Source organism: Drosophila santomea, chromosome 2R (genome assembly GCF_016746245.2).
Source record: "Drosophila santomea strain STO CAGO 1482 chromosome 2R, Prin_Dsan_1.1, whole genome shotgun sequence".
Taxonomy (NCBI): Eukaryota; Metazoa; Arthropoda; class Insecta; order Diptera; family Drosophilidae; genus Drosophila; species Drosophila santomea.
The window spans coordinates 22,637,413-22,646,313 of NC_053017.2; the positions used below are offsets into that span (position 1 = coordinate 22,637,413).

At 42.8% G+C, this 8,901-nt stretch overlaps 2 protein-coding genes and 1 long non-coding RNA gene across 6 annotated transcripts; 2 read left to right on the forward strand and 1 right to left on the reverse strand.

Annotated features, from left to right (window-relative positions):
- LOC120445490 lies at positions 1-1,033 on the forward strand. Of its 2 annotated transcripts, none has more exons than XR_005615750.1 (3): positions 1-204; positions 260-457; positions 513-1,033. It is a non-coding gene; the product is annotated as an uncharacterized LOC120445490 (long non-coding RNA). The 2 variants fall into 2 exon arrangements; XR_005615749.1 differs by having other exon boundaries at positions 1-200.
- A 1,014-nt stretch (positions 1,034-2,047) lies between these two features.
- On the forward strand, positions 2,048-2,921 carry LOC120446191. Of its 3 annotated transcripts, XR_005615833.2 has the most exons (5): positions 2,048-2,223; positions 2,283-2,379; positions 2,446-2,487; positions 2,551-2,748; positions 2,804-2,921. XR_005615833.2 is itself a non-coding variant. In XM_039627037.2 (4 exons), exons 1-4 carry the CDS (start codon positions 2,071-2,073, stop codon positions 2,640-2,642), a joined length of 384 nt encoding a protein of 127 aa, XP_039482971.1. In that variant the 5' UTR covers positions 2,048-2,070; the 3' UTR covers positions 2,643-2,921. The 3 variants fall into 3 exon arrangements, 2 of the variants coding, with proteins under 2 accessions (XP_039482971.1, XP_039482972.1); XM_039627037.2 differs by having other exon boundaries at positions 2,551-2,921; XM_039627038.2 differs by having other exon boundaries at positions 2,048-2,209; positions 2,551-2,921.
- A 3-nt stretch (positions 2,922-2,924) lies between these two features.
- LOC120446190 lies at positions 2,925-4,034 on the reverse strand. Its single transcript, XM_039627036.2, has 2 exons — positions 3,818-4,034; positions 2,925-3,760 (listed from the first exon to the last, which is right to left on the reverse strand). The coding sequence occupies exons 1-2, from the start codon at positions 3,959-3,961 to the stop codon at positions 3,482-3,484; spliced, it is 423 nt and encodes a 140-aa protein (XP_039482970.1). The 5' UTR covers positions 3,962-4,034; the 3' UTR covers positions 2,925-3,481.
- Between the last annotated feature and the right edge of the window lie 4,867 nt (positions 4,035-8,901).

Consider the following 8,901-nt stretch of genomic DNA (forward strand, 5'->3'; position numbering starts at 1 on the left):
TGTCCATGGAATTGGATGCAGAAAATTGGATTAGATAAGTATATCTATGTGTTTAGTTTTGTTTTGTCTGATTTTAGTTTTTGTCTTTTCTTTTGCAGGTCCAGATTGTCCAGGATTTTAAATTTGTCCAGTGGGATTTGGAAAGGAAAGCGATGCCATGGATTTATAAGAAGCATCGTTGGGGAGGTTCATGTATGTCGGTAGGTTTGTATATACATTTAGTGTTCTGTTGATGTTAGTTAATTTTGTACTTTTTCAGGGATATTTTCATTATACCACTACTATTATAAAGAGGTCGAATTTGAGGGTCACCATTTTGGCCTTTTGCCGGGCCGGCAGCACCACACCCAGAATTCAGAAGGGCGAGGGGGCATTCCGACATGGAAACGGCATCAAAACATTATACGTTTTTAATGTTTTAGGTGCCAAAGACATCGTATTCTGTTGCGTCTAGTAGGTAAGTTGTAGATTTCGTCGTTTTATGCTTTTATTGATTTGTTATTCTTTTTCAGGGATATTGTAGTTGCTACCGGGAAAAAAGTTGAATTCAGGGGTCACGATTTTGACCTTTTGCCGGGTCGGCAGCGCCGCACCAAGGGTCAATAAAATCGAGGGTGCTTCTTGACATGGGGACGGCATCGAAACTTTGTGCATTTTTATATATATTATTATATATTACACTGTTATGTGTTTTGATTAAATTATTACAATCTTTAACGGAGATTTCGTCAATATTGCATTTCTGAGGGAAAAAAGTCAGTTTTAGAGGTTTCTATTTCGACCTTTTGCCGGGTCGGCGGCACCACTCCTAGGGTCTGTAAAAACGTGGGGGAATCCCAAATAAGGAGACTGCGTCAAAACATTGCCTGTTTTTTGTGTTCTAAGTGTCAAAAAGTTGGTTTGTCCATTACGCCAAGTCGGGTCGTCTTTTGTCATCGAGTACAGCTTTCGGGGAGATTGCCGCTGATTGTTTCAGGACCTTACAAAGGATCTACAGCAAAAGGATCTGCAGCAAAAGGTTCAGATAAGTGACGTTGTGCATACTTTTGACGTTTCTGGTGAAAGTACGGAGACAGAATGATTTATTTCTGCCCCGCATCCACGCATTTATTTGCCTGTGATTACACAGAGTGCAATATCTAGGTACAATTATTTTCGTTTTTGAATTTGTACATTTGTGGGGATGAGTGTGAGGGTTGGACAGGTGTGGTAAGTATACATGGTTTGGTATTTTCTTACTTATAAACATTGCGTGGATGGTAACATTAACATATGGTTTTTGTTTGTTTACATTTTAAAGGTTTAGGAAATTTGCATTTGTCAATTAATTTAAGTTTTAAAATTTTGTTTTGTTTCTATTTTCAGATGCCCCCGCCAGAAGGACGGAAGCATCGAGCCTCAGGAGTCATTGCCGGTGGGGAAAGGGAGTTGTTTGTCCCAGTTATTTGGAGCCGCAGATATTTGGAGCCGCGGGCTGCGCGCCAATTTTAAAAAGAGTTGGGCCAGCGTTTCTGGTATGTATTCATGGTGTAAATTTAAGCCGGCTGTCGAATGTGGTACTTTTTACCACCACAGCGGCCGTTATTTTGCGTTTGAGTATTCATTTTTGTTACAGCAATTTCACCAGTCGTCAGTGTTTTTATTTTCGTGTTTAGATCCCGCGCCGCCGTCAGTTTAGATTTTAATTTGCAGGAGGCTGCCAACCCGCCCATGGGTCTCATCGCCAGCCTTCAAATGGACCAAATCGCAGTGGATTCCCGCGCCGCCGTCTTATTCCGAGGTCCAGGGAGTTGCTGCATTTCAGCTGGAGTTCTTCGGTGCGTAGTGGATTCCCGCGTCGCCGTCTTATTCGAGGGTCCAGGGAGTTGCTGCACTTCAGTTGGAGTTCATCGTGTGTCGGCGAGAGCGTCGTCATTGCTTTGGAGTCACCAGGGTCATCGCTTCTGTGGGTCGTCTCGCCAGGGAAAGGAGGCATCTTGTGGACGCCGGGCCAAGATGCTTTGCTTTGGGCCGACGCTCGTAAGTGTCCATGGAATTGGATGCAGAAAATTGGATTAGATAAGTATATCTATGTGTTTAGTTTTGTTTTGTCTGATTTTAGTTTTGTCTTTTCTTTTGCAGGTCCAATTCGTCCAGGATTTTTCATTTTTGTCCGGTGGGATTTGGGAAGGAATGCATTGCCTTGAATTTATAAAGAGCATCGTCGGAGGTTCGTGTTTGTCAGTGAGTTTGTAAATGCATTTAGTTTTCTGTTGTTGTTAGTTTATTTTGCTCTTTTTCAGGGATATTGTCAGTATGCCGTTGCTACCAAGAAAAGGTGGAATTTAAGGGTCAAGATTTTGACCTTTTGCCGGGTCAACAGCGCCGCACTTGGAATTCGTAAGGACGAGAGGGCTTCCCAACTTGGAAACGGCATCAAAACATTTTAGTTATTTAATGTTTTAGGTGCCGAAATCGTCGTTTTTCATTTCGCCGAGTCGGGAAATGGTAAGTTGCGTGATTTTATGTTTTTATAAATTTGTTTTTTTAATTTGTTTTATGATTTTACAGGGATTTTGTCTGTATGCCGTTGCTGCCAGAAAAAAGTCGATTTCAAGGGTCGCGAAATTGACCTTTTGCCGGGTCAGCAGCGGCGCACCTAGGGTCAAGAAGGACGAGGGTGCACCCCAACATGGAGACGGCATCCAAACATTATAGGATTTTTATATTTTAGATGACAAAAGCTTCGTTTTTCGTTGCGCCTAGTAGGGAAGTAGTAGGTTGCGTAGTTTTATGCTTTTATTAATATGTTTTTCTTTTTCAGGGATATTGTCAGTGTTATCGTTGCTACCAGAAAAAGTCGAAATTCAAGGGTAACGATTTTGACCTTTTGCCGGGTCGGCAGCGCCGCACCAAGGGTCAATAAAATCGAGTGGCGTCCTGGAAAAGGGACGGCATCAAAACATTGTGGATTTTTATATATATTATTATATAGTGCTCTGTTTTATGTTTTGATTAAAGTATTTCTATCTTTAACGGAGATTTTGTCGATATTGCATTTCTGGAGGAAAAAAGTCAATTATAGAGGTTACGATTTCGACCTTTTGCCGGGTCGGCAGCACCACGCCTAGGGTCTGTAAAAACGGGGGGGAATCCCAATAAGGAAACTGCATCAAAACATTGTATGTTTTTTGTGTTATGAGTGTCAAGAAGTTAGTTTGTCCATTACGCCCAGTCGGGTCGTCTTTTGTCGTCAAGTATGGCTTTCGTAGAGATTGCAGCTGCTGTTTTGGGACATTTCAAAGGAATTGCAGCAAACAGTTCAGATAAGTGACGTTGTGCATACGCTGCTGCAATGAGTCGACTTAAATTCATCATGTTTTTGCTGCGCGTTGATCCTTCTCCTGTCCATCAGCTTCCAGATTCGTCTATGCTGGTCCTAGTGGGTGGCGTCCTTCGCGTCTTCATCGTGGGGGTCAGCAGGAATACGTCGTCAAAAGGTTTATTCGTCCGGATTTCTTGCTTGTATAATTAAGGCCATTAATATATCAATTTTCTTTTCCAGATTGTCAACTCTATTTGCCAGTTTAATGACTGGGTCGTCGGGTTGGCTATTTACTGGAAGAGTGTTGATATTTTGTGGTGAGGGCGTTGTCTCCTTAACTATCTTTGCCTTCAGATTTGCCAAAGCAGCTCTGCTCGTTGTCGGGGGGCTGTCGTCTTTTCCCTGTTTGTGCTCCATAGCTTTTTCTACATTTTTTTGTTCCTTTCGTAGCCCGTTCTGGAATTTTTCCAGGTGCCTTTGCGCTGGGTTTCTAGTCATATTTGGGGCCTTTACCTTGAGATTGGTCCTGCTATTTGTGGAGGCCTTGTTTGCACTCCGGCGCCATTTATTTAGGCGTTTTTGGATGGCAACTTCATGTGAAGAAAGGTGCGGTAGGTTTGGCCTACTATCCTTCACATTTTGCCGGAACGGGTTCATTGCAGACTTCCTGGCGGCTTCCTTTCGGGCTTCGGCAATTTCGGTACTATAGGGTAGTCGGGGGGTCTTGTTGAAAGGGGGCGGGGCTGACGTTCGTTATTCTTGCTTTTTGCGTCCATTATTGTCCTAATTTTGTGAAAATCTATCCTGTTGACTGCTAATTTTTGCTTCTCTGCCTTATAGGCAGGGCACCCCTTATATGCGCTGATGTGGTTTCCTTGGCAGTTTGAACAGGTGGCGGGGGTTGATCTTGGCTTAGTGCACTCACTAGACCAATGCTGGCCAGCGCACTTCATGCACCTTGGGGGCTTCATACATGTGTTCCTAGCATGCCTGAAACCCTGGCACCTGAAACACTGGACCGGTTCCCTCGTCCTGTTTTTCCTTTCGATTTCCACTTTTTGTCCTCCTAGCTGTTTAATGGAGAGGATCCTAAGGTGGCTTCCGTCCATGGCCGAGACAATTTCTATCTCGTGCATCCGCATCGGACCACCAGTTGCAGGATTTGTCATGTTCCTTGTGAACTTAGTCTGGTGGCCGAGCTTCTGCAGCTCGCTGGTGATCCACGAGCAAGGGGTAGAGGGGTGCAGGTGACGAATAACAACTCTGAAACCCCTTTCAGATTTATTCTGGTTTGAATAGTATGGGATGCCACTTTTAGCTAGTATGTCTTTAATTGTTCTATGTGCAGTCAAGTCTTTAGCCTGAATAGTTACACCGTTTCCTATAGACGTTTTTGTTGTAAAACTGTCTACCCCTGCTGAGTAATTTAGCTTTTCCAATAGTGGCACGATTTCCCTAACATTTTCTATATGAATAGGGGGGGCCCTGCGGCTCTGTGGAACTATTTGCCACGGGGGCAGTTCGGTAGCCGAATTTTTAGGGGGAGGGGGGGCAATTTCAGTTTGCGCCGGTGCGCTGCGTGCAGAGGCCTTTTCACTCTCGACTGGGTGGCGGGGGGCTTTTATTTCCTCGACAATACTTTTGGCCGCCTTACTTTTAAAGATGGGGGTGGCTAGGGGGGGAAAGGGTTTGGGGTCGCAAAATTGGTGGGCACACATGCTTTTTTATTGGGCGTTTTATAGCTAAAGCTATCCATATCCATGTTGGTATTTGTGCGCTTGCCCGGGGTTTTCGTAATTGGTGCCGGATCAGAGGATGCCACAATTCCTGGACCGGTTCCGGCCACCACTTCCGAAAAACTTATAGGCAGTGCGTTCGTGCTATTGGGGGGTGAATTAAAAAGGTCCCGCTTGGCTGCAGGCCGGTTGAGGGTTCTGGATGCAGATGTGTTACCCATAGAGTGTGTAGTGGTGACTTTGAAATTTAAATTAGCCTGAACATGGGAGCACAAAGAAGCGCCTTTCGGTTGGGGGGAGATGCTTTTATTTTTTGTAGTTTCCGCGAGAATGGTGGGTTTCTTTTTTAAGCTTAGTTTGGAAATGTCAGGTTTAGGATACAAATTTTGGAAAAAGGTATTGCGAGTTATAAATTTATGTTGTGTTTCACCTTGGTTGTGGTCCCTGCTATTGTCATATATATGTTTATGTAGTTTATGTAGTGTGTCAACATTTGCAAGCGCGGGACTTTTTGAGCGGCTGTTTGTGCTTATGTTAATAACCTTGCTTGTGTGTGTAGGTGAGAGAGAGTGAGGGGAAATGCTTTTAGAGCCAATTTTTGTAGATGTGCTGAGGTTTCTCTCCATGCTGTTGTCTTCATGTGTGGGGAAAGGGAAATTTCTAAGAGCGCCGCTCTTTTTGTCATCCGTGTTGGTATTAGTAATTTCAGCTGCATTGGTGTTGTGAGCTGTTGTCAATTTTTTCCCCCTATTTGTATGTGTGATAGAAAGAGGGGAAACCACTGGCCCATTTGAGACGCTACTTTTGGCGCCAGCTGTTTCTTTATTAGTATTAGTGAGGAAGAGCGGGTCTTTTTGGGCATTTTTGTTTTCTCTATTCTCTTTCCCCTTATATGTAAGTGAATTTATAATTTTTATAGCAGCCTCGGAAGGGTTTTTTAGACTGTTAATTGCAGATTTGGAAGGCGATTTTTTCATGTTTATTATACTGATATTAAACTGAGAGTTGTTAGAATTATGGGACATGGGCGAGATTTCCAGGTAGAAAGGGGTATTTTGACTTTCTGGGCTCGAGAAAAGAGAGAGCGCCTCGTCATTTGAAGAATCGTCAGAGAGTATTACATGGGCCATAATATCTGCTGACTATATGTAAAGGAACGATACTTTTTGTGGTATAAATACCCTGACTTTGGTTTTGGCGGGTCCTTTGGTACAATTCCTTTTCTTTGCTAGTCCTTCTTTGCCTCTTTTTTGCGTTCTTCCTTCTTTGCGACGTTAGTGTTCTTCTTTATGGCTCTTCTTTCTGGTTCCTCTTTATAGCTCCTCTTTATGGTTCTTCTTTATGGCTCCTCTTCTTTAATAAAATCTGCAGCTCGCTGAGTTTGTCGATTTGTCTCAAAGTATTTCACCGGAAAAAACCGAATTTATATGCTTTTTAATATGTTTATTTTAATTGTTTATTTTAATTGTTTGTCGTATTGTTTCTGTATAAATTTTACGGCCGGGAATTTTTTGTCTTTTCACTTGTGGAGATTTTCACTTAAATGTCCCGTTTATTTTTCGTTTGCTTTGTACTTTCGATTGTATTTTAAATTGTAATTGTTATAAACAATTTTAGGCAATTTAAAATATTTTTTATTAACTTTGCTATTTGAACTTTGCTTTTGTCTTTCCACTTGTGGAGATTTTCACTTAACTGTCCCGTTTATTTTTCGTTTGCTTTTTTGACGTTTCTGGTGAAAGTACGGAGACAGAATGATTTATTTCTGCCCCGCATCCACGCATTTATTTGCCTGTGATTACACAGAGTGCAATATCTAGGTACAATTATTTTCGTTTTTGAGTTTGTACATTTGTGGGGATGAGTGTGAGGGTTGGACAGGTGTGGTAAGTATACATGTCTTGGTATTTTCTTACTTATAAACATTGCGTGGATGGTAACATTAACATATGGTTTTTAGTTTGTTTACATTTTGGTTTGTTTACATTTTGAAGTTCCAATTTACATTATTCAATTTAATTAAGTATAATATTAGTTTTATTTCTTTTTTCAGATGCCCCCGCCAGAGGGACGGAAGCATCGAACCTCGGGAGTCATTGCCGGTGGGGAATGGGAGTTTCTTTGTCCCAGTTTTTTTTGCAGCCGCAGGCTGCGCGCGAAATTCGAAATTTCGAGTTGGGCCAGCATTTCTGGTAAGTAGTATTCATGGTGGAATTTTTGCCGGCTGTCAAATGTGGTACTTTTTACCACTACAGCGGCCGTTATTTTGCGTTTGAGTTTTCATTTTAGTTACAGCAGTTTCACCAGTCGTCAGATTTTTATTTTCGTGTGAAAATCCCGCGCCGCCGTCAATTTAGATTTCTTTGGGTCCGCTGGCAACATTTGGCGATGGAGTCTGCTTTTTTTTGGGCAGAGAAAACATCGCTTTCGTGGAGTTTGTTGTTGCCAGCAGCACCGCGTCTGCCAGATAAATTGCAGGAGGCCGCCAACCCGCCCATGGGTCTCATCGCCAGCCGTCAAAAGGTCCAAAGCGCAGTGGATTCCCGCGCCGCCGTCTTGTTCCAAGGTCCAGGGAGTTGCTGCATTTCAGCTGGAGTTCTTCAATGCGCAGTGGATTCCCGCGCCGCCGTCTTATTCCAGGGTCAGGGAAGTTGCTGCATTTCAGCTGGAGTTCAACAGGGTAACGGCGAGAAAGTCGTCATTTGTTTGGAGTCACCAGGGTCGTCGCTTCTGTGGGTCATCTCGCCAGGGAAAAGGAAGCATCTTATGGTCGCCGGGCCAAGATGCTTTGCTTTGGGCCGTCGCTCGTAAAAGTCCATGGAATTGGATGCAGAAAATTGGATTAGATAAGTATATCTATGTGTTTAGTTTTGTTTTGTCTGATTTTAGTTTTTGTCTTTTCTTTTTCAGGTCCAGATTGTCCAGGATTTTTCAGATTTGTCCGGTGGGATTTGGGAAGGGAGACATTGCCATGGTTTTATGATAATCATCGTTTGGGAGGTTCGTATATGTCAGTAGGTTTGTTTATACATTTAGTTTTCTGATGTAGTTAATTTATTTTGTTCTTTTTCAGGGATTTTGTCTGTATACCGTTGCTGCCCGGAAAAAGTCGAATTTAAGGGTCACGATATTGACCTCTTGCCGGGTCGGCAGCGCCGCTCCCAGGATACAGGAGGACGAGGGGGCATTCCAACATGGAAACGGCATTAAAACATTTTACGTTTTTTAATGTTTTAGGTGCAAAAAATAATCATTTTCCTTGCGCCGAGTCGGGAAGTAGTAAGTTGCGTAGTTTACGCTTTTATTAATTTATTTTGTACTTTTTCAGGGATATTTTAGTATACTGTTGCTACCAGGAAAAAGTCGAATTTGAGGGTCACGATTTTGACCTTTTGCCGGGTCAGCAGCGCCGCACTTAGGACTCGGAAGGACGAGGGGGCATCCCAGTATGGAAACGGCATCAAAACATTATACGTTTTTTTTATGTTTTGGATGCAAAATCGTCGTTTTCCATTTCACCGGGTCGGGAAATGGTAAGTTGCGTAGCTTTGTGTTTTTATAAATTTGTTTTATAAATTGTTTTGTAATTTTTCAGGGACTTTGTCTGTACACCGTTGCTGCCAGAAAATGTCAAATTCAAGGGTCGCGAAATTGACCCTTTGTCAGGCCAGCAGCGCCGCACCTAGAGTTCAGAAGGACAAAGGGGCACCCCGATGTGGAGACGGCATCTAAACATTATAGGTTTTTAATGTTTTAGGTGCCAAAAACTTCATTTTCCGTTGCGCCTAGTAGGGAAGTAGTAGGTTGCGTAGTTTTATGCTTTTATTAATTTGTTATTCTTTTTCAGGGACATTGTCAGTA